This window comes from Diplotaxodon limnothrissa, linkage group LG5 (genome assembly GCF_057381915.1).
Source record: "Diplotaxodon limnothrissa isolate DT_005_m linkage group LG5, D_limnothrissa_male_GT1.1, whole genome shotgun sequence".
NCBI classification, from domain to species: domain Eukaryota; kingdom Metazoa; phylum Chordata; class Actinopteri; order Cichliformes; family Cichlidae; genus Diplotaxodon; species Diplotaxodon limnothrissa.
Window position 1 is genome coordinate 8,242,687 of NC_140600.1, and position 24,955 is coordinate 8,267,641.

A 24,955-nucleotide genomic window follows, 5' to 3' on the forward strand; every position below is an offset into this window, starting at 1 on the left:
TACTTGGGTCTACAATCTTCTCTTCTGCAGCGTTTGCAGCTGGTCCAGAATGCCGCAGCACGTCTCTTGACCGGCACTAGAAAGTTTGACTCTATCACCCCTGTTCTGAAAAATTTACACTGGCTTCCTATCAAATATCGAATTGATTTTAAAATTTTATTGTTTACTTATAAAATTTTAAACAATATGGCACCTGACTATTTAGCTGATCTCCTCTGTCTGTATAGCCCTCAGAGAGCACTAAGATCATCGGACCAACTGCTCTTAGTACAACCTAGGTCTCGGCTGAAGACCAGAGGAGACCGTGCCTTTGCCGTTGCTGCACCCAGGCTATGGAATACTCTCCCTCTTCATATTCGCGCGTCAGATTCCATTCAGTCTTTTAAATCACGTTTAAAAACGTATTTGTTTGATCTGGCATTTAAGGCGAATTAGGGTAATTTACATCTGGCTCTGTATTTAGATTATGTAATCATCTTATATTTTATATATTTGTAATTTATATTTTATTGTGATTTTATCTGTATTGTGATTTTACTGGAAAGCACTTTGGTGTACTTCGGTCTTAAAAATGTGCTATATAAATAAATTTTGATTTGATTTGATTTGATTGACTTCTTTTTAAACTCGTAAAATATATTATTGCTTCAAATATGTACTTCATTTCCATACAAGCTTTCTAAATATCACATCTTTTGTCTCGTGAAACATCTTGAAATGTTAAAGAAAAGGTGCAGATGTACAGTAACATCAACACGCACGGCCATTTAACAGGCCATCAAGGTCGCATCTGTTAATCATAGCAGGAAACCTGTAACACAGAGTTGGCATTTATAATGCAGACGTGGCCCTGAAGACACATTCTTGAGACAATCCTCACATAAGATACACAATCAGAAAGATACACAATCAGAAAGCCACTAAAGGGTTTTTTAATGAAATCTGGTCACATAGTTTGATTTGGGTGTTTGAATAACCCAACCCCCCCTCGCCCACACACACACACACACACACACACATACACATACATACACACAATGATAAGCTAGGCTGTAGGATTTCCTCACAACTTTTAATGTGAATATATAAGATGATTTCATTTCTTTTCTTTAAAGGACACCCTCAAACAAATAAAAGATGGTTAAAAAAAATGTGATGATAAAGCTTTCCTCCTCAACTCAGCAGTCTGTAAAGAGAAAAGATTCAGTTTAGTGAATCTGCAGTTGTGGGAAAAGCCAAATTCTGAATGTTTAGGCTTTTTAAAGATCGGAGACGTGTATACCTGTGTCTCAGGACATTCCCGTGCACCCCCCTGTATCTCTGATTTCTCTGGATGGCTGTGAGGTCTTCCTTGTATGTCCCCTCATAGATATCTGACTGACGTTTCATGTAGCTCTCACTTCCATCCCTGTGGGGAAAAAACAAACAAACCCCACAATAATTCCTCTTTCACTGGCTATTTGTACTGGTAACCCACACACATTGGAGCGATTTCAGTCCACTTGTGTTACCTACCCCAGCCGTTTGCCCATGATTGTCTGAAGGAACTTTCTGGCAGAGATTTGGCCCAGGACTTTCCTGTAGCTGTTTGTAAAGATGGCATCAGCATGGCGCCCTAAGCTGGAATCAGAAATGGGGACAGTTTGCATCAGTTCAGTCAGTGTAAGCAGAAAATAAAGTAAACTGCAGTGCAGCGGCAGGATTTATCTGGGAGCTGGCCAGCGGTCGATTTACAATTTGCTCACATCTTTTTATGCATCCACACTAAAGTTCGAAGTATTAAGACACATTTAGTAAAACTTTAAAATACGGCCTGCAACTAAAGGTGTAAGTACCCTGTAATCAAATGGAATTTCAACATATTTGCTTTGAAATTACAATGTAGTCATGGTTACCTATAAATATTTAAAGGTAAGTACACCAAAATAAGAAATTAACAAGTGAAGTTTTTACAGGAAACCAAAAAATATACTGTAATGACAAGTGCATGTTCACTGCACAATCCATTTTAAGTAATGTGCAATGAAATCATAATATTGTAGAAAAACAATATTTCCCCATCTTACATTAGAAATATGTTATATTTGCAGCACGGGCTGTATTATGGGGTGGATCGATCTTAGCCACATTTCATAATTAATTCATAAATGAAAACTTTGTGCACTATTTTAATAAAATGTAGCTCCATATCTAAAAGGTCAAAATATAAAGATTTAGGTCCAGCATAGACTATCTGTAGTCCAATGTTTGCTTGCATTGTATTCAGCTGTGTGTATTTTTTTGACATATCTTCGAAAATGATGTACCTTCTAATAAATCAAGAATCCCCATTAAAAAATGTGTAAATGATCCACTCTGACTGGGACGTTTCATTAGCTGAGCCTTTGAGCCATATTTTACATCAGCCACTCAGACCATATTAACATACGGACCGCAACTCTGCTGGCTCCCTGGGAGGACGTGCGTCTTCCTCCTGCTGCTCTGCTGGATTCTTTAGTGAAGATGTCATCAGGATAGATGTATCCCTCTGGCCGAACCTGAGAAACATCCCCATGAACTATATGAATGCAGAACATCTTAAATGCCATTATTCAAACATAGCCCTTTATCTAGCAAGAACGATGATTTCATAGTAGTGCAGAATCTTTGTAAAGATGACAGATTTAAAAGAAAAGAAAATATCATCAGTCTGCAAAATGCTTTAGCGCGTGAAAAATTACATCTGCAGCTTTGGTACACGACACTGTGACGATGATGCCTCGTAAACGTAACGCGGTGACTAATCCAGACTTCTTGACCCTTTTTAGCAGAAGTACAGAGGACACAGCTATGACATGTAAAGTAAAGAGTCAACTGTTAGATGAGCTTCGACACGACCATTTTTCTAATCCTGACAGAGATCAAATATGTTATATTTAATGTTTCATTCAGATTTTGAATATTAAGAAAATTTTCTATGTCACTTGGTAAGGTTTCCAAACATTTTAGCTAAATGATGCATATATAGTGCATATTGGTGTGATTTGCCATGAGTTTACAAAAAATGTTCCCTTTGTGTAATCATCCAATGCTGTCATTGATCGGCATTCCCAAAGCTGAACAGCTGAACTAAGCAAAGGGTTTACGTAACTTTCAAAATATGCCTAAACCTCAGTAAAAATGGAAATGAACAACACCTAATGAATTTGAGTGATTTTGTCAGGACTTACCTAATGGATGGGTAGAGTGGGGAGCCTGACAAAGTCATGATCAGGGAGCAAAGCAGCAGTGCAGCTTTCTCCATCATCACAGCTAGTCCTGGAGAACAGTGGATAGCCAGAACAAATGACAGGAGTAGAAATTACATTAGAAAAAACGCTGAAACCACAGTTTCCCAGACCAGCCTCATCGCTCTGCACAAGGAACTGAAGTTGAGGCAGGCAGAGATGTATAACGTGACAGGAAATATCATGATTTTAAGAATAAATAATACATTTATACAAACATGGATATCAAATTCAGAGTGATTTTTCTAAGTTACCTTGATTTTTTTTTTTTCTTGGTAAGAATCCTGAGTGCCTCTGCAGTTTTATTCCGCACCTTCCACTCTCATGATGTCTCACTTCCAGGAAAGAACGAACAAAAGAAAACACTGGAACAGTACTGTTTCTCATCCCAGAGTTCATGCTCACTTTATACTGAACCTGTGGCTCCAGTCACGCCTACATCACACATGATTCTCTCTCTCTCTCTCTCTCTCTCTGTCTGTGTGTGCGTCCGGGATGCGGATTGGGGGCATATTCACTTATTCATATGAGAAGTTGCTTTCTCTCGTCACCGTTTGTTCTTCTTCTTTAAAAAACAAAAACAAAAACTTTATTTAAAAGCATCTGTCTGAAACTGTTTTGGCAGGATTTCATATTTACATGATAAGTATGAACAATGTTTTGTTCTTATGGCCTGATATTAATACTTTACGTCGGTATGCAACAATATTGAATATTTTTATAAGATCAAGACCTCGATTAATGTAAATAATAAAACAAGCAAACGAATAAACAAACAAAAACCATTAACGTTTTTTTTTTTTCATGCGCCACTCTCATCTCGACCGCAGCTGAGTTTTGGACAATAACCCAACGACATAAATCCGTCTCTCACCATCAATAACCCGATTCTGTAAATGTTAAAGTTCCCTTCAAAGCTTTGTCGCACATACGGAACCATAGTTTAGACTAAGGAGATTATGACGACGGACCGTGAAGATGGACGTACAGTGACATTTTTGTCTAACGGACATTACGGACTTCTCGAGGATTGTAGTCTGACATTTAATTACCTTATTAACACACTGGATAAGCGCCTGAATTGACTTAAAGATAAAAACTATTTACCTCTTTTCGAGCTTCCTCTATGTTTGAAACAAACTTACTAGTATGTAGCAGCACTTCACAAGAGTGAAACGTTTTTCCGGGTTTCATTAGGCAAGGCAAGGCAAGTTTATTTGTATAGCACAATTCAACAACAAGGTGATTCAAAGTGCTTTACAGAGACATAAGAAACAAGAACAAATAAAAAGCATGATTTAAAATTGATTAAAACAAGCAAATAAACTAACTAACTAATTAACAAACAAACAAACAACAGTATATAAAATCAAAACAGATAAAATCAGAACAGTAGATAAAATCAGTAGTTAAATGTAAGTTTTGAAATTTAAGCTTAAAGTGTGGATTTGGTGCTTTATTCAAATGCAGCTGAGAACAGGTGAGTCTTCAACCTGGATTTAAATAAACTGAGTGTTTCAGCTGATCTGAGGCTTTCTGGGAGTTTGTTCCAGATATAAGGAGCATAAAAGCTGAATGCAGCTTCTCCGTGTCTGGTTCTGACTCTGGGAACTGATAAAAGACCGGATCCAGATGACCTGAGGGATCTGGATGGTTCATACTGGGTCAGGAGGTCATTGATGTATTTTGGTCCTAAACCATTCAGAGCTTTATAGGCCAGCATCAGAACTTTAAAGTCTATCCTCTGACGGACAGGCAGCCAGTGTAAGGACCTCAGAGCTGGACTGATGTGGTCCACTTTTTTGGTCTTAGTGAGGACTCGAGCAGCAGAGTTCTGAATGAGCTGTAGTTGTCTGACTGATTTTTTAGGTAGACCTGTAAAGATGCTGTTACAGTAATCAAGCCTACTAAAGATGAATGCATGGACTAGTTTTTCCAGGTCCTGTTGAGACATCAGATCTTTTATCCTTGATATATTCTTGAGGTGATAGTAAGCTGATTTTGTTATTGTCTTAATGTGTTTTTCTAAGTTTAGGTCTGCATCCATCACTACACCCAAATTTCTCGCCTGGTTTGTGGTTTTTAGATGTATAGATTGAAGTTCTCTGGTGACCTGTAATCGTTTTTCTTTGGCGCCAAAGACTATTACCTCAGTTTTGTTTTTGTTTAGCTGGAGAAAATTGTGGCACAACCAGTCATTAATTTCCTCAATGCATTTACCAAGAGCCTATACAGGGCCTCGGTCTCCTGGTGACATTGTGATATATATTTGTGTGTCATCTGCATAGCTGTGATAGTTTATTTTGTTGTTGTTTATAATCTGTGCCAGTGGGAGCATGTAGATGTTAAACAGAAGGGGTCCCAAGATGGAACCTTGGGGAACTCCACATGTGATACTTGTCTGCTCAGATGTGAAGTTACCTATTGATACAAAGTATTTCCTGTTTTCTAAGTATGTTTTGAACCAGTTTAGTACAGTTCCTGAAAGACCTGTCCAGTTCTCCAGTCGTTTGAGTAATATGTTGTGGTCAACTGTATCAAATGCTGCACTGAGATCCAGTAAAACTAGGACTGACATTTTTCCACTGTCTGTATTCAGACATATGTCATTAAACACTTTTGTCAGAGCGGTTTCAGTGCTGTGGTTCTGTCTAAAACCTGACTGGAAGGCATTGTAGCAATTATTCTGTTTTAAGAAGTAACTGAGCTGTTGAGAAACTGCTTTTTCAATGATTTTACTTAAAAATGGGAGATTTGAGATCGGCCTGTAGTTGTTCATTTGTGTCTTGTCAAGATTGTCCTTTTTCAGTATAGGTTTGATTACAGCAGTTTTTAGTGATTCTGGAAACACACCTGATAATAAAGAAAAGTTGACGATCTGTAACAGGTCTGACTCTAAAGTCTTTGAGACCTTTTTGAAAAAACTTGTTGGCAGGACATCTAAACAGCAGGAGGAGGAGTTCAGTTTACCTAAGATGTCCTCCAGGTCTTTGCTGTTAATAGGGTGAAACTGTTTCATGGTGTTTAAACAGTTTTTTGGTGGACACAGTACATATCCTGGATCTGCTGTTGATGTACCAATTGCTTGTCTAATTTTCTGGATTTTTTTCAGTGAAGAATTTGGCAAAGTCATTGCAGGCCATGGTCGAATGAAGTTCAGCTGCCACTGGCACAGGAGGGTTTGTTAGCCTGTCAACTGTAGAAAATAAGACCCGAGCATTATGGCTGTTTTTAGTGATGATGTCAGAGAAGTAGGACCTCCTTGCATTCCTCAGTTGTAAATTATAATTGTGAAGTTTCTCTTTATAAATGTCATAATGAACCTGGAGGTTTGTTTTTCTCCATCTGCGCTCAGCTTTCCTACACTCTCTTTTTTCATTTTTCACCAGTGTGGAGTTTCTCCATGGAGACTTTTTCCTTCCAGAGATAACCTTCACCTTAATGGGAGCAATAGTGTCCATTACATTTAACATGTTAGCATTGAAGTTATTGACGAGCTCATTGACTGACCCTCTGGGCAGGTCAGGTGTTAATGGGAAGACCTGGTTAAAAATTGCACTACTGTGTTCAGTTATACACCGTTTTGTGATCACTGTTGTTGATATATTTGTGTGGGCTGAGATTTTACTTTCAAAGAAAACACAGTAATGATCAGACACGCCCACATCAGACACAGTAACCTTTGAAATGCTCAGGCCTTTGGAGATCAGTAGGTCAAGAGTGTGTCCTCTATTATGTGTGGCCTCTGTTACATGCTGAGTCAGCCCAAAGTTGCCCAGAGTGTTACTCAGGTCTTTAGTCCCTTTGTCCTGAGGGTTGTCCACATGAATGTTAAAATCCCCAGCAATAATTACACAGTCAAAATCAACACAGATCACAGACAGCAGTTCACCGAGGTCATTAAAAAAGTCTGTGCAGTATTTGGGAGGCCTGTAAACATTAAGAAACACAACTTTGGATGGGGCCTTCAGCTGTAAAGCCACATATTCAAAAGACTGAAAACTTCCAGGAGATAGCTGCTTACATTGAAATGATTCATTAAATAAGACAGCAACCCCTCCTCCTCTCCTGCTCGCCCTGACCTCACTGATAAAACTGTAGTTAGGAGGGGTCGTCTCGATGAGAACAGCTCCACTGTTACTTTGGTCCAACCAAGTTTCAGTTAAAAACATAAAATCAAGGCTGTGCTCAGTGATTAAATCATTAATTAAAAATGTTTTCCCAGCTAGAGATCTAATGTTTAATAAAGCCAACTTAAGTGTTTTAGAGGTATTACTTGTCCCCTCATGTTTGGGAGCAGTCTGTGGCACACAAGGTATGTTTACTATGTTTAAAGATCTTTTAGAGTGCAGCTCTCTGTGTTTTGACCAGGCCACATGTCTCCTGTCACCTAAAAGTACAGAAATTTTAAAACCTTCTAGTAAACAGGGTCCCAGCTTCTCCTGGGAAAAGTCATCACTGCCATAATCCTCACAGCCCGGACCCTTCACACATCACGCATCAGACTGCGGAGACAGGGCATGAAGAGGAACTAAGGGGGGCGAGGCTGGGCAATGTGACTTCGATTGCTCTGTTGAGGGTGGGGCTCGATGGCGAACCTTTGGCCGCTCTGGTGGGGGGTTTATGGGGGACAAAAAGGGATTGGGACGGGGGGTAGATCTGAGCCCAGCATTGACCCGCTCCATCATCTCCTCAGTGAATTTCAGGTGTGGGGAGGAGGGAGAAAGGGAGGGGGAGGAGGGTGATGGCCTGTCAGGGGTTTGGGGGACTGGGGAAGGTCGTGGTCCCTTGTCCTGGTCGTTGGTGTTGTTGAGAGAGTTGGAGGCAAATAGGGACCCCTCTTCTTGCCTTAGATGTCTCTCCTTTCTGAGGCTCTTCCCGGGTGGGGGCAAATGGAGCTCCTCCTCAAGGTTTCTGCTGGGCTTTGTCTGTTCTTGGAGTACTGTTTGTTCCTCTTTATGAGATAACTCCTCGTTTATCTCAGCCTTGGCACCAAGCACGGATGGATGACGTATGGAATAAAACAAGTTGGAGGTGAACAGTTTCACCCCTGACTTGTTAAAATTAAATCCATTTGCTTTGAACAGATGCCTGCGTTCCCAAAAAATATTAAAGTTGTCGATAAAATGCACTGAGTGGTCAGCACATGCTGATATAAGCCATTTATTCAGTGTAAACAACCTGCTGAATCTCTCGTCTCCTCCTCTGACCGGCGGTACAGGTCCACTGATGAATAGCGTCAGGTACTTGAAACAGGGAGTGACTCCTCTTGATACTAAGACATCTTTGGCTCCACATGATATCTGTACCTGAGTGACAATTCACTCGAGGTAGTTAGCACTCGTGCTGTATCTTACTGAGTAAAAAGGCACTTTTGACACTATGTTAGTTTTTAGGTTGCGGCAAAGGTAGCTAACTAAAATACATAGTCGCTCATTTCCAGATACACCCGATAGGGAATTACGAAGCCTTTGCTCTTGTGGTTAGCTAAGCATGGAGTACCTCAGGACTTTAAAACCCATATTTACAGTAACCCAACACTGGCCCCCTCTCAGCCGCATCCAGGCTAGATACTGTTCTAAACTGGCTAGCGCTGTTAACACTGTGAGAGAAAAGAAGAAGACTGTAGACAAGTTCAAGAGTCGGCTATCATCTGGTCCAAGTTTTCAGGATTTCGTTAAAGGGCTTCCAGCTAACAGGAGCCGTGCTGCAGATGAAGAACCCTCAGAAAAGCATGACTATCTCTCTGAAGGCTTGTTGATGGGAAACTCAAGGAAAGGTCGGTGAAAGCCATTTGTTTACTTAGCTTTGAATGTTTGTGGTGATGCTAAAGGGGTTCTTTGGCTTATTGTTGCAGTTTATTTTGAAACCTATGGATGTCAAATGAATGTGAATGACACAGAGATAGCCTGGTCCATACTGCAGAAGAAGGGCTATCAGCGCACAGCTCATCTAAGCGAGGTACAGCTGACTTCTGGTTTTATTTTATGAATCTAGCAGAAGTAACTTTAATGCAGTTTGTTTAAGATGTGCGTGTACTTGCAGGCAGATGTTGTTCTTCTGGTAACGTGCTCTGTAAGGTAGGAGCAAAGATCAAACTCATGAAAAGTTTTGAAATTTAGTGCTAGGTGATGGCAGCTTTGCAACCTAATCTCTTTTCTTAACAGAGAAAAGGCTGAGCAAACAATATGGAATAGACTGCAACAACTAACAGCTATGAAGAGGAAACGATTAAAGACCCACACACCAATGAAAATTGGAATTTTAGGTGAGTAAGCTCTCATGCACCATCTCTCATGCTCCATCAGATGATGGAGGTCACATTAAGGGTACGTTCATGGGTGTGTTTGTCTCAGGCTGTATGGCGGAGAGGCTGAAGATGGAGCTTCTGGAGCGAGAGAAGCTCGTAGATGTCCTCGCTGGTCCAGATGCATACCGGGACCTTCTGCGTCTCTTGACTGTATCAGAATCAGAATACTTTATTAATCCCGAAGGAAATTATGGGTTACAGCAGGCAGCACACTAATGTCGCATGCGCGCTTACAAAGGAACCTTCTGACCGAACTTTACACAAACATCACATTGGGAAGACATGTCAGAGAGGTAGGCTGATAGGAAAAAAGAAAATACATAACATGAGGTGAGAGGAGGAGAAAAAAAAATCCACTCAGACTGAGCTCCTAATGGGAGAACAGTTTGAGAACAGAAAAAAACCCCACCCCAGCACAAAAAGCACATGACTGTCAATACACCATAAAAACACAAGACAAGCAACAGGGGTGGGTAAGAGAGAGCCGGTGTGGACAGTGCATCCGGTCCTGCAGCATGTCTGCGGCATCTGCACTGGGAGGGAACAAGCATCGCAGGCGTTTGGAAAGGGAGGGGGGATGAGTGTCTATCAGTGTGTGTGTGTGTGTCCAGAGTTCAGCTGAGACAGTGTCCTTCGCCCTGCCAGGCTAAGTAAACAGTCCTCCAGCCAACCCAGGTGGCCTTGCGTAGGATAGGAAGAAACAGTCTATGTTAGTTGGCATTGGTGTGCGTGGTTGTCTCTCTAATAACCCTCCGACAGACTGGCGACATGTCCAGGGTGTACTTTTGCCCCATGACAGCTGGAATAGACCTTGAATGGAATAAGTGGGAGAAAATGAATGATGTTTATGAACTGTAGTTAATATAGTCAGACAATAAGTTACCGAGCAACAGGCCACAAGTCTTGGTGCAGAATCATACTAAGATTTAAAAAATAAAATGTTGGCACTGGTGTTTGAAGCAGTATACTGTCAGTAAGACTGGAGCAACTGCACACAGCTGGAAACAAATAACTACAGTAGCTAAGTAACATGTTGTTATTGCATCCATTCAGCCATGTATAATTAGTACATCTACATATACATGATTTGTAATGTGGTCCGTGCTGTATGTTGTATGTTGTAGCACAGTGAAATGTCTGACACTGACCATGTCCCAGTGCCTGAGAACACTGGTATGGAGGGGGAGAACGCACCTCTTTGCTGTATTTGTCAGAAACCAGACATCAACTGCTTCATGATGTAAGTATATATCAGTTTTATATTTGCAGTACATGCAATAGGGCTGGGCGCTAGCTTCAAAATTGATATCAGAGATTTTCTTTTTAATGGAAATCTTCTCCACTTTGCGGGGATAGGTTAATTGAAAAATCTAAATTGTCCATAGGTGTGAATGTGGGAGTGAATGTGAGTGCGACTGGTTGTCTGTCCCTGTGTGTTAGCCCTGTGACAGACTGGCGACCTGTCCAGGGTGTACCCTGCCTCTCGCCCTATGATAGCTGGGATAGGCTCCAGCACCCCCGCAACCCTGAAAAAGGATAAGCGGAAATGGATGGATGGAAATCTTCTGTTTCAAGAAAACTAGCAATAATGATATATCCACAGATATAGAAACAATACTGTAACATTTTATTGATGCTTGCAGTTTGGAGGCAGCAGTATTTGTAAGTGTAATTAAATTCCAGGCATTTTCCATCCTTCTTTTCCTATCAGCTTTTTTGTAACTGATGACACATTTCCTAATTTTCAGTGTGAAACAAGGTGCCAGCAGCAGCATTACAGTGACCCAGCATAGGTTCAAGGTTCTTTACAGGGAGTGCAGAATTATTAGGCAAGTTGTATTTTTGAGGAATAATTTTATTATTGAACACCAACCATGTTCTCAATGAACCCAAAAACTCATTAATATCAAAGCTGAATGTTTTTGGAAGTAGTTTTTAGTTTGTTTTTAGTTTTAGCTATTTTAGGGGGATATCTGTGTGTGCAGGTGACTATTACTGTGCATAATTATTAGGCAACTTAACAAAAAACAAATATATACCCATTTCAATTATTTATTTTTACCAGTGACACCAATATAACATCTCCACATTCACAAATATACATTTCTGACATTCAAAAACAAAACAAAAACAAATCAGCGACCAATATAGCCACCTTTCTTTGCAAGGACACTCAAAAGCCTGCCATCCATGGATTCTGTCAGTGTTTTGATCTGTTCACCATCAACATTGCGTGCAGCAGCAACCACAGCCTCCCAGACACTGTTCAGAGAGGTGTACTGTTTTCCCTCCTTGTAAATCTCACATTTGATGATGGACCACAGGTTCTCAATGGGGTTCAGATCAGGTGAACAAGGAGGCCATGTCATTAGTTTTTCTTCTTTTATACCCTTTCTTGCCAGCCACGCTGTGGAGTACTTGGACGCGTGTGATGGAGCATTGTCCTGCATGAAAATCATGTTTTTCTTGAAGGATGCAGACTTCTTCCTGTACCACTGCTTGAAGAAGGTGTCTTCCAGAAACTGGCAGTAGGACTGGGAGTTGAGCTTGACTCCATCCTCAACCCGAAAAGGCCCCACAAGCTCATCTTTGATGATACCAGCCCAAACCAGTACTCCACCTCCACCTTGCTGGCGTCTGAGTCGGACTGGAGCTCTCTGCCCTTTACCAATCCAGCCACGGGCCCATCCATCTGGCCCATCAAGACTCACTCTCATTTCATCAGTCCATAAAACCTTAGAAAAATCAGTCTCGAGATATTTCTTGGCCCAGTCTTGACGTTTCAGCTTGTGTGTCTTGTTCAGTGGTGGTCGTCTTTCAGCCTTTCTTACCTTGGCCATGTCTCTGAGTATTGCACACCTTGTGCTTTTGGGCATCCAGTGATGTTGCAGCTCTGAAATATGGCCAAACTGGTGGCAAGTGGCATCTTGGCAGCTGCACGCTTGACTTTTCTCAGTTCATGGGCAGTTATTTTGCGCCTTGGTTTTTCCACACGCTTCTTGCGACCCTGTTGACTGTCTTGAATGAAACGCTTGATTGTTCGATGATCACGCTTCAGAAGCTTTGCAATTTTGAGACTGCTGCATCCCTCTGCAAGATATCTCACTATTTTTGACTTTTCTGAGCCTGTCAAGTCCTTCTTTTGACCCATTTTGCCAAAGGAAAGGACGTTGCCTAATAATTATGCACACCTGATATAGGGTGTTGATGTCATTAGACCACACCCCTTCTCATTACAGAGATGCACATCACCTAATATGCTTAATTGGTAGTAGGCTTTCGAGCCTATACAGCTTGGAGTAAGACAACATGCATGAAGAGGATGGTGTGGACAAAATACTCATTTGCCTAATAATTCTGCACTCCCTGTATTTGTCACATGCATAGTTATATAGTATAACACACAGTGAAATGTAGCCTGACACGCTCCTTGACATGTGCGGGGGGGGGGTAGAGGAAGAACATTATTTATATATATATATATATATATATATATATATATATATATATATATATATATATATATATATATATATATAAGGGGTGCAACGATACTCGTATCGATATTGAACCGTTCGATACAGTGCTTTCGGTTCGGTACGCATATGTATGAACAATACAAAATAAAATTTTAATTTATTTTATCAACTTTCCTTCTGACGATGCTGTCTGTGTTGAGCGCTCAGTGGATCTGCGCTCGACAGTGCAGCCTAGGCGGAGTAGTCGAACGCAGATTCACTGAGCGCAGGGCAAGCTAGCGAGACAGAAGTTAAGCTCTCCTTGCAACATGGCAAATTGAACCTCCCCCACCGTCATTCAGATCTGGCGTTTGGAACTATTTTGGTTTTCATGTGACGTATGACCCTGAAGGTAAGCGCATCATGGACTAAAGTAAAACAGTATGTTGGATGTGCCATGCAATGCTCAATTACATGGGTGGGAGCTAGTGTGTTAGCGCAGTTAGCTCGTGTTGGCCGTCCAGCCCCATGCACGGGGCGATCCGCGGTAGCTCGTTAACGGAGATTTGCCCTGTTGTGGCGTTAACGTCATTTCAACGAGATTAACGCTGACAGCACTAGTGGGAACACAACGAATATGACTGCACATTTACGCCAACATCATCCTAGTGCAAAGACAAGTGGAAGCAGACAAAAACAACAAGCACACATGCTACAAACTTTACCCGAGTCATTTAAACAGCCGTTAGCACAGGATTCTTCTTATGGGGACCTGATATGTTTAATATGCTGCTGAGAATATAGCCCAGAAGAAGCGTATAGTATAGCTTTTATTTTGGAAAGAGCCATTTCTCTGTAATAAACTCTCTTTTCCAAAGATGAGTGATTCCTCAATCAGATACAGGGCTCGCAAAATCGCCTGCCCGATGTCCCGGGGCTAGCGATTTTTCCAGTCGGGCTACCAAAATCTATCTCTGCCCTGCCCGTAGGCCTATCTTAGGAAGGAAAAATATATGTCAATGCTTTTGCATTCTTTCGGAAATGTAGCTGGGTAATTATGTCATTGGCATCGGTGAGCCACTGTCAATATGTGACATATTGAAATCGCGTTTGAATTTGCGCTTGTTTTTTTGCTTTCACTTTGCAATCGTGCGAACTGTGTATAGAGAGCGAGGGCACTGATTGGTGAGTGATGAAAATTTGTGCACCAATTCCTCTGACATCGTCTTATCAATCGTTAGCTTACTATGCAAACATGACAAGTGAAACCTCCCGCAGCTTAAACATGTGAGAGGTTGATCGCGCAGAGAATCGCTGAGCGTTATGTGAGTGCGTGTGTAAAAGCAGCAGAATATATATTTTAGTTCTGCTGAGCCAAATAAGACAGGTCAGAGTGAAGAAGTGACAGCCAAAGAAAAGCTTACCACAAAACGGAAAAGTTATGACAAATAAGACTATAAGGCAAAAAGAAAGTGCAGCTTTATGGTTTCATGGACAAAAGAATTTCTGTGGCTGCAATATCACAAGCGAAATAACCAGGGGTGCACATAAGTGGTCCGCAGGTGCGCATTCGCTGTCAAAATAAAAAACGGGCACAAGATAAGAAGTTGCAACGCGTGTTTACATACATAAGATTTTCAGGAGGAGGACAGACATTTGTTTAGAACTCTTAAAGATGTCGAAGAAGCAAGCTCCTTTAAGCAATTACTGTGATGTTCCTCCACCTCCAAAGAAATGTCAGAAGGAGTCCGAACCACAAAAGAAGCACGTATTCTCGGAAAAGTAGTTGCAGGAGGTGAGCTGGCTTCAAACAAATGATGAACGCACAGAGATGTGGTGCAGAATGTGCCGTGAAAATGTAATAAATGACAAATTAAAAAGGCATGAACATTTTTTTGTATCGAAAAAATATCGAACCGTGACACCAAAGTATCGAACCGAACCGTGAATTTTGTGTATTGTTGCACCCCTAATATATACACTCAACAAAAATATAAACGCAACACCTTTGTTACTGCTCCCATTCCCCATGGGATGGACGTAGAGACCTAAAATTCATTCCAGATACACAATATAACCATCCCTCCCAAACAGTGGTCACAAATCAGTCCAAATGTGTGGTAGTGGGCACATCTGCTATATTGAGATAATCCATCCCACCTCACAGGTGTGCCACATCAGGATGCTGATCTGACATCATGAGTAGTGCACAGGTGTACCTCAGACTGCCCACAACAAAAGGCCACCCTGGAATGTGCAGTTTTTTGTGCTATTGGGGGTCTGGGGACCCAGAACCGGTCAGTATCTGGTGTGACCACCATTTGCCTCATGCAGTGCAACACATCGTCGCATGGAGTCCATCAGATTGTCAATTGTGGCCTGTGGAATGTTGGTCCACTCCACTTCAATGGCTGTGCGAGGTTGTTGGATATTCGTGGGAACTGGTACACGCTGTCGTATATGCCGGTCAAGCACATCCCGAACATGCTCAATGGGTGACATGTCCGGTGAGTATGCTGGCCATGCAAGAACTGGGACATTCTCAGCTGCCATCTGCCCTGAACAATGTGAACCATGATTCATCCGTGAAGCGCACACCTCTCCAACGTGCCAGACGCCATCGAATGTGAGCACTTGCCCACACAAGTCTGTTACGGCGACGAGCTGGAGTCAGGTCAAGACCCCGATGAGGACGACGGGCATGCAGTTGAGCGTCCCTGAGACGGTTTCTGACAGTTTGTGCAGAAATTGTTTGGTTGTGCAAACCAATTGTTCCAGCAGCTGTCTAGGTGGCTGGTCAGAGACGATCTTGGAGGTGAACCTGCTGGATGTGGAGGTCCTGGGCTGGTGTGGTTACACGAGGTCTGCGGTTGTGAGGCCGGTTGGATGTGCTGCCATATTCTCTGAAACGCCTGTGGAGACGGCTTATGGTTGAGAAATGAACATTCAATGCACGGGCGACAGATCTGGTTGACATTCCTGCTGTCAGCATGCCAATTGCACGCTCCCTCATTGCTTGTGGCATCTGTGGCATTTTGCTGTGAGACAAAACTGCACATTCCAGGGTGGCCTTTTGTTGTGGGCAGTCTGAGGTACACCTGTGCACTACTCATGATGTCAGATCAGCATCCTGATGTGGCACACCTGTGAGGTGGGATGGATTATCTCAATATAGCAGATGTGCCCACTACCACACATTTGGACTGATTTGTGACCACTGTTTGGGAGGGATGGTTATATTGTGTATCTGGAATGAATTTTAGGTCTCTACGTCCATCCCATGGGGAATGGGAGCAAAAACAAAAGTGTTGCGTTTATATTTTTGTTGAGTGTGTGTATATATATATATATATATATATATATATATATATATATATATATATATATATGTGTACACACACACACACACACACACACACACACACACACACACACACACACACACACACACACATTGGGTGAATGTGCAGTAGTAGCAGCAAGCAGGTGAATTCTGTACATTAATATGAATAGATCAAATGTAAGCACAAAAGTAGCCAAGGTAGTGTTTTTCCTGGAAATTTTAAGTGAAAGGATAAAGTAACTGCTTACCACTTTAGTTTAACAATGATTAATGAAATGTAACCATGTAACTCATCAGCAGTCTGCACAGTAGGGCTGTTCGATATAACGATATATATCGGATGACGATATAAAAACATCTATCGTTTCATTTTACGCTATCGTTTGTTTCGTGGTGACGCAAAATAAACTGTTTACGGCAATATTTTTTCACCATTTTGATGGTCACTGTAGTGGCTATATTAATTTCTTAAAGTTCTCTCTTTCTCTTATATTTAATATAACCACACTACAGACGGACAAGCACCTGTTTTTATGCGTTGTCGTTAGCAACAACGACGGTAAAACCATCGCGTGTCCGCTTGTTTATTTTCCACATAAACCTTTCAGGATAAAGCTCAAGATCCTGTTGAGACTTTTCAAAATAAACCGAATTACGTGAAAGAGTATTCAGAGTGTTTACGGATGAGAAGCAAAAAAGAGCCGCCAGGTGCTAAAACATAAACCTTAGACTCGAATGTTAGAACAGGCTTTTCCCCGCAGCACGCCGTGTAATAAATACTCACAATGAAAACAGCGGCTGTTACAACCTATGTCTAAAAATGTATCGTTTCATGCATCGGATAAAACACTCGACTCCAGGCACACCACGCCCAGCTGGAAACACTTCACGCAAGTCGAGCTGCAGGAGATTCACAGAACTTTCAGAAAATGTAAAAATTTTGTGATTTATATCGTTATCAGGACGATAGATGTCTGATATCGGGATATGAGATTTTGGTCATATCGCACAGCCCTACTGCACAGTATGGTCACATATTAAAACTGAAGAATATGTTGTACTTGTTGTAGTGTTTCATCATGGGTCCAGTTTTTACCCAGGTGCTTAAAGCCCTTCTTTACCCTCATGTAACACCAACAGTAATTTCCAACCACTATTTCCTGTTCCTGTCAGTCAAACAAACAGACGACAAACATCTTCTATAAACAGGAATAATGTCATTTTATCGGATTAGAAAACATCTAATCTAGCGTTGATATTACACTGCTGTTTAGTGTCTGGCTGATCTCAGTGTCACCAAAATATCTGCCCTACATGTCAAACAATGAGAGAACTTGAAACAGTACCATCACCTAGCAGCTTATTTTAATTAGCCAGCAAACAAACATTAGCACTAACATTGCTATTATTATAGTCCCAGTTAATTGACTTTGAATAGCTTTATTTCAAAAGTAATTTTACAATTTCACAGCCATTTAGCTGTGTTAACTGTACATGCTGTAGGTCATAAGGCGTGCATGGATCATTTTTATAATCAGCCTCTTATCTTTTGTCCACCACAGGCTTTGCCATGATAAATTGGTCAGTTGACAACCAGGAGCCGTACACCTTAACCTCAGAGGCCAGGACATCCAAGCGCAGTGCGAACACGAACTTCTTTAAATGGGATGCAAGATGGACTACAGAGGGCCACCCCGTCGCCAGACAACCAAGTGCTGTCCCTGTCCACGGCCAGTGTGAGAAGGACTCTCACTAAAGTCAACCCACACAAAGCTGCTGGACCAGACAATATACCTGGACGCGTGCTCTGAGCCCGTGCTGACCAGCTGACTGATGTCCTAGCGGGCATCTTTAACATCTCCCTGAGTCAAGCTGTTGTGCCACAGTGCTTTAAAACCACCACCATCATCATACCTGTCCCCAGACCTTCCCAAAGCCTAATTCCACAATGATTGCCTGAGCCTATTCTTGTTAAATGATGAAAAACTCAAAGGCACGTTTGGGCAGTGGATCTGTGTGAAATCAGCAGCTTGCAAAACGAAATCAAAATGTGTGCAATTGATTCTAAAAATAGAAATCACAATAAAGTTCAACATTTACTAAAACCGCCATTCAGTCATCTGAGAGTCTTTACTCATGAAATTATAACGGTTAGATGAATGTATATGCAGTGATTTACTGATCAATGATAAAAGGGGAGATTTATGCAATAACGAAGACTGTCATGAAAAGTATTTGGCATCTGATCTCCTGTAACCTGCGGAGCTAAGCTGTTTTACCAGCTCTGCTCTCTGATTTTTCTTTTATGAAAAAACACAAGTTGTCAAAGTTATTTGTTTGCAAATGTATTTCAGAAATATCGACATACTTTTTTTAATCAGCAGAAACTTTATGTCAGTAGTGCAAAAACCTGCACTGATCTGACCTCATTTCTTCCTCATCCTGATTCCTGACCTGGGAAGGGAGAGAAATATTTGTTTTTGTTTGTCTTCTTGTTTTATTTAATTCCTTGTGGGATTTGGATCCAACACGTAAAGTATGCATATTATGCACACACACAAACACACATGCAGCTATTACCCATTTCTTGTATTCTTGAATAAAGACACTGATTTGACACATTTAATTAGTGACCAATTGTTTTTATTGTTCAATTATTAAGAAAAAAGAGAAGGTGGGGGTGGGTGGGATGTAAAGAAGAGCGTAAAGTAAAGGGAGAGAGGAGAGAAAACCCCAACAATCCCCTCTGAGCAAGCACGAGGCGACAGTGGATAGGAAAAACTCCCTTTAAAGGAAGAAACCTATGACAGAACCAGGCTCTAGAGGGGGCAGTCAACTGTCGGGACTGGTTGGGGGGTGACTGTGAAAAGAGGGGAGGGAGATGGGAGAGGTGTTGGGGGGAGGGGGGGGGGAATTAAGCTGGAGCAGAGGTGGGGGAAGAAGAGGTGACATTGGCAGTAGTGAAAGAAGGAGTGTTCTTCCTCCAGAAGAAGCGTTTTTTCTTTTTCTGCTTTTTCTCGAGGATGAGGATCAGCTCCTCGATTTTTTCTGTGTTTTGCTTCTGCAGCTTGTTGCATTTTTTCTGCACTTCTTCTTTTTCGGCTTGTTTTTCTTCCAACCTTTCTTTCAGCACTTTAGATGTTGCCTCCTGTTTTTGCAGCTTTTCATTTTCTCCTTCCAGCTCAGATGCTTTGAACTTCATTTTGTTGTAAAGTTCTTGCAGGTTTTGGTTTTTCTTCTCAAACTCCTGGAGAAGAAGTTTTTCTTCTCTCTGCTTACCGACCAGCTGTTCTCTCTCTTGAAGCAGGTCTTGATATTTGTGCAGTGTCTCTTCGAACTTTACCTGCAGCATCCTGTTGTTTCCCTCCATGAGCTGGAGTTGGCACTCCATGTCTCCCTGCTTTCTGTCCAGCTGCTCTTTCTCTTGAAGGATTTCTTTATTTTGTTGCAGAGCTTCATCAAGCTTTCCTTGCAAGCTTTCATTTTGTTGCTTGATGCTCTGCAGATTGGAATCCATTTCTTTTTGTTTGCTTTCTTGTTCCCTTTTCTCTTGGAGAAGCTTCTCATTTGCTTGCTCTGTGCGATCAAGCCTTTTTTTGTCTACATTGTACATGAGCTCCATGTCTCGGAGATTGGAGTGCAGCCCTCTCTTCTTCGTGCTGTCTTGCATCTTCTCTTGGAGGAGTTTTCTATTTTGCCGCAGAGCTTGATCAAGCTTTCCTTGCAAGCTTTCATTGTGTTGCTTGATGCTCTGAAGCTTGGAATGCATTTCTTTCTCTTTTAACTCCTGTTGCCTTTTCTCTTGGAGAAGCTTTTCATTTTCTTGCAGTGTGAGATCAAGCCTTTTTTTGTCTACACTGTACATTAGCTCCATTTCTTGGAGATTGCTCTGCAGCCCTCTCTTCTTCATGCCATCTTGTTTCTTCTCTTGGGCAAGGTTTTTATTTTGTTGCAGGGCTTCATCAAGTTTTCCTTGGAGCTCCTGGTTCTTTTTGTCCATGTCTTGGAGATCCTGTTGTTTCTCCTCAATAATAGCTTCCTTTTCTTGAAGCTGGTATGATAACTTTTTTAGTTGAGCGCTCTTTCGCTCATTTTCCTCCATCAAGAACTTAATGTTCTCTGTGTTTCTGAGCGCTTCAGCCTCCATTTCTTCCAAACGCTTTTCCTCTAGTTCCACTTGGTCACACCAAGGAAGAGAGGAAATGGAAGAGTCTAGTGGCTCATCCCAAGGAAGAGTGTAGGCGTCAACTTCTTGTCCCTTTGGATTTGTTTGAGACATGTTGTGTCTGGATACAGTTACAATTGCAAAGGATCCAAATATTTCAAAAGGCTTTTCTGGCGAACGGTTCAATGCTGCACACATCAAGGCTGCGAGAAACGGACTAAAAGTCGTTGCTCTTCACCCCTATTTATAGGTTTTTGGATCAAAGGATCAAAGGAAAGAATGGTGGTAAGATTCTACATGTGTGTGACGTCATAATTCTGTAAGGCAATGAGGTTGTCACGTGATATTTTTGGAGGAGGGCATTTTTCAACTTGGACAAATTATCAGTAAAGTTTCAATCTCTGTTATTTTCCCCCAAAAACGTGTTGTCGCAATAATGTTTTCTACTGTAATTGGTGCCAACAGATGGCGCAGTTTAAAGTTGGCTGTTACTCTGCCCAGGCTGCTACCATAGAAGAAGAATGTAGACCGATGTCCGCTGATCGTTTCCGTGTAAATCTTAGCATTGCTTTAGCCGTCGAGCTAAAGGTTTAGCTTCATACTGCCATATTTTCAGAGGAACAAAATATTTAAACGGTCTCAGATCATGGTGAGTATTTGAAAAAAATGTTTATTTAATGTGAAGCCTGTGATGTGGAAAGGTTAGCAAGCGTAATTTTGCCTATTGTGTTATACACGGGTGCTTACATCCGAGTAGTGTTGATCTTTTCTAAGATCCATGGGTTTATCCAACGAGCAGCTAAGTCACCGTTATATCTGTAATTTTGTGTGCAACGTCTTAATGCAAAAAAACAAAACAAAAACACAATGCGTTTTTAAGCTCTCTCTGCGTTCACTGCCTCTGCAAGTGTCAAACTTCCTCGCTTTAGCTGATGCTAACCAACATTAGCGCTTACGGTTCGTATATAAACACAACTGTCAGCCCTTCACTTTTGGTGCCGACAACATTTTGAGCATTTTCTACAGTTTGTGAAATGGTCGCCATTGGCATTACATGCCAGTAGTGTTCGCTAATTGACTTTACCGGGGATTACATTTATTACAACGTTACTGCGTGGAAGTGATCATAGTGTATGCTTATGAACGCGAGTGGTAGGTGTTATTAGTGCGACTTTACCCTTAATTAGTTTTCCCACCGGAAGTAGAGTTGTTTATGCGACGTGATTGCTAGAGCAGTCCCAAACAATCGATCGCGTTTATTAACAGACCAATTCTCTCCAAACTTTTAGGGTAAGCTAGACTCGAGATATGGTTGCAATAATACGAACAAGGGCGCAACAGCATATTGACAATGGCGAGAACTTTAATATTTACATTGTGTTAGTGCACCCATCGCTCCGCATCCTTAACGCTACATTGATGTCGAGAGTCTCTGACACAGCTGTGCTCTGCAGCACAGACACCCTGCTTATCTGTGATTCGGCCAGACTGGTGTTGAACTCCAAAGACATGCGCGGGGTTAGGTTAGTTGGCTGTTGGTGTGAGTGGTTGTCTGAGTCTCTCTAATAACCCTCCAACAGACTGGCGACCTGTCCAGGGTGTACTTTTGCCCTATGACAGCTGGAATACAACCTGAATAAAATAAGTAGGAGAAAATGAATGATGTTTATGAACTGTAGTTAATGTAGTCAGACAATAAGTTACCGAGCAACAGGCCACAAGTCTTGGTGCAGAATCATACTAAGATTTAAAAAATAAAATGTTGGCACTGGTGTTTGAAACGGTATACTGTCAGTAAGACTGGAGCAACTGCACACATCTGGAAACTAATAACTAGAGTAGTTAAGTAACATTTTGTTACTGCATCCATTTAGCCAGGTATAATTAGCATGTCTACATACATGTCATTTCTAATGTGGTCCTATGTGGTATGTTGTAGGACAGTGAAGTGTCTGACACTGACCATGTAGCAGTGCCTGAGAACACTGGTATGGAGGGGGAGAACGCACCTCTTTACTGTATTTGTCGGAAACCAGACATCAACTGCTTCATGATGTAAGTATATATCAGTTTTCTATTTGCAGTATGCGCAGTAGGGGTGGGCGCTAGCTTCAGCAATGTTATCAGAGGTTTTTTTTTTTTAAATGAAGAGCTTCTATTTCGAGAAAACTACCAATAAGGATATATGCACAGATATAGAAAACAATACTGTAACATTTTATTGATGCTTGCAGTTTGGAGGAAGCAGTATTTGCAAGTGTAACTAAATTCCAGGCATTTTCCATCCTTCTTTTCCTATCAGCTTTTTTCTAATTGTCAGTGTGAACCAAGGTGTCAGCAGCAGCATTATAGTGCAAAAGTAGTGACCCAGCATAGATCAAATGTAAGCACAAAAGTAGCCAAGGTAGTGTTTTTCCTGGAAATTTTAAGTGAAAGGATAAAGTAACTGCTTACCACTTTAGTTTAACAATGATTAATGAAATGTAACCGTGTAACTCATCAGCAGTCTGCACAGTATGGTCACATATTAAAACTGAAGAATATGTTGTACTTGTTGTAGTGTTTCATCATGGGTCCAGTTTTTACCCAGGTGCTTAAAGCCCTTCTTTACCCTCATGTAACACCAACAGTAATTTCCAACCACTATTTCCTGTTCCTGTCAGTCAAACAAACAGACGACAAACATCTTCTATAAACAGGAATAATGTCATTTTATCGGATTAGAAAACATCTAATCTAGCGTTGATATTACACTGCTGTTTAGTGTCTGGCTGATCTCAGTGTCACCAAAATATCTGCCCTACATGTCAAACAATGAGAGAACTTGAAACAGTACCATCACCTAGCAGCTTATTTTAATTAGCCAGCAAACAAACATTAGCACTAACATTGCTATTATTATAGTCCCAGTTAAATGACTTTGAATAGCTTTATTTCAAAAGTAATTTTACAATTTCACAGCCATTTAGCTGTGTTAACTGTACATGCTGTAGGTCATAAGGCGTGCATGGATCATTTTTATAATCAGCCTCTTATCTTTTGTCCACCACAGGCTTTGCCATGATAAATTGGTCAGTTGACAACCAGGAGCCGTACACCTTAACCTCAGAGGCCAGGACATCCAAGCGCAGTGCGAACACGAACTTCTTTAAATGGGATGCAAGATGGACTACAGAGGGCCACCCCGTCGCCAGACAACCAAGTGCTGTCCCTGTCCACGGCCAGTGTGAGAAGGACTCTCACTAAAGTCAACCCACACAAAGCTGCTGGACCAGACAATATACCTGGACGCGTGCTCTGAGCCCGTGCTGACCAGCTGACTGATGTCCTAGCGGGCATCTTTAACATCTCCCTGAGTCAAGCTGTTGTGCCACAGTGCTTTAAAACCACCACCATCATCATACCTGTCCCCAGACCTTCCCAAAGCCTAATTCCACAATGATTGCCTGAGCCTATTCTTGTTAAATGATGAAAAACTCAAAGGCACGTTTGGGCAGTGGATCTGTGTGAAATCAGCAGCTTGCAAAACGAAATCAAAATGTGTGCAATTGATTCTAAAAATAGAAATCACAATAAAGTTCAACATTTACTAAAACCGCCATTCAGTCATCTGAGAGTCTTTACTCATGAAATTATAACGGTTAGATGAATGTATATGCAGTGATTTACTGATCAATGATAAAAGGGGAGATTTATGCAATAACGAAGACTGTCATGAAAAGTATTTGGCATCTGATCTCCTGTAACCTGCGGAGCTAAGCTGTTTTACCAGCTCTGCTCTCTGATTTTTCTTTTATGAAAAAACACAAGTTGTCAAAGTTATTTGTTTGCAAATGTATTTCAGAAATATCGACATACTTTTTTTAATCAGCAGAAACTTTATGTCAGTAGTGCAAAAACCTGCACTGATCTGACCTCATTTCTTCCTCATCCTGATTCCTGACCTGGGAAGGGAGAGAAATATTTGTTTTTGTTTGTCTTCTTGTTTTATTTAATTCCTTGTGGGATTTGGATCCAACACGTAAAGTATGCATATTATGCACACACACAAACACACATGCAGCTATTACCCATTTCTTGTATTCTTGAATAAAGACACTGATTTGACACATTTAATTAGTGACCAATTGTTTTTATTGTTCAATTATTAAGAAAAAAGAGAAGGTGGGGGTGGGTGGGATGTAAAGAAGAGCGTAAAGTAAAGGGAGAGAGGAGAGAAAACCCCAACAATCCCCTCTGAGCAAGCACGAGGCGACAGTGGATAGGAAAAACTCCCTTTAAAGGAAGAAACCTATGACAGAACCAGGCTCTAGAGGGGGCAGTCAACTGTCGGGACTGGTTGGGGGGTGACTGTGAAAAGAGGGGAGGGAGATGGGAGAGGTGTTGGGGGGAGGGGGGGGGGGGGGGGGGGAA

The 24,955-nt window shown here is 41.5% G+C and overlaps 2 protein-coding genes across 3 annotated transcripts; one reads left to right on the forward strand and one right to left on the reverse strand.

The window, feature by feature from the left end:
- Window positions 1–1,173: 1,173 nt before the first annotated feature.
- ghrh (growth hormone releasing hormone) lies at window positions 1,174–3,301 on the reverse strand. The gene is made up of 5 exons (XM_085354821.1): window positions 3,210–3,301; window positions 2,433–2,537; window positions 1,516–1,620; window positions 1,283–1,408; window positions 1,174–1,186 (listed from the first exon to the last, which is right to left on the reverse strand). Exons 1-5 carry the CDS (start codon window positions 3,284–3,286, stop codon window positions 1,174–1,176), a joined length of 426 nt encoding a protein of 141 aa, XP_085210947.1. The 5' UTR covers window positions 3,287–3,301.
- Window positions 3,302–8,570: 5,269 nt separating this feature from the next.
- LOC146631550 (mitochondrial tRNA methylthiotransferase CDK5RAP1-like) lies at window positions 8,571–18,991 on the forward strand. Of its 2 annotated transcripts, none has more exons than XM_085353755.1 (5): window positions 8,571–9,045; window positions 9,124–9,227; window positions 9,312–9,346; window positions 9,434–9,534; window positions 17,940–18,991. In XM_085353755.1, the coding sequence occupies exons 1-5, from the start codon at window positions 8,760–8,762 to the stop codon at window positions 18,131–18,133; spliced, it is 720 nt and encodes a 239-aa protein (XP_085209881.1). In that variant the 5' UTR covers window positions 8,571–8,759; the 3' UTR covers window positions 18,134–18,991. The 2 variants fall into 2 exon arrangements, with proteins under 2 accessions (XP_085209881.1, XP_085209882.1); XM_085353756.1 differs by lacking the exon at window positions 17,940–18,991 and adding an exon at window positions 9,623–10,238.
- The last annotated feature ends 5,964 nt before the right edge of the window (window positions 18,992–24,955 follow it).

Excerpts from the sequence above, each read along its gene's own strand:
- ghrh (XM_085354821.1), bottom strand. The coding sequence starts at position 3,286 with ATGATGGAGAAAGCTGCACTGCTGCTTTGCTCCCTGATCATGACTTTG. Across the intron at positions 2,538-3,209 it reads CCACTCTACCCATCCATTAG|GTTCGGCCAGAGGGATACAT; the intron begins GTAAGTCCTGAC and ends GATGTTTCTCAG. Across the intron at positions 1,621-2,432 it reads AGGGAGCCAGCAGAGTTGCG|CTTAGGGCGCCATGCTGATG; the intron begins GTCCGTATGTTA and ends TTCTGATTCCAG.
- LOC146631550 (XM_085353755.1), top strand. The coding sequence starts at position 8,760 with ATGGAGTACCTCAGGACTTTAAAACCCATATTTACAGTAACCCAACAC. Across the intron at positions 9,046-9,123 it reads GATGGGAAACTCAAGGAAAG|TTTATTTTGAAACCTATGGA; the intron begins GTCGGTGAAAGC and ends TTATTGTTGCAG. Across the intron at positions 9,347-9,433 it reads CTGGTAACGTGCTCTGTAAG|AGAAAAGGCTGAGCAAACAA; the intron begins GTAGGAGCAAAG and ends TTTTCTTAACAG.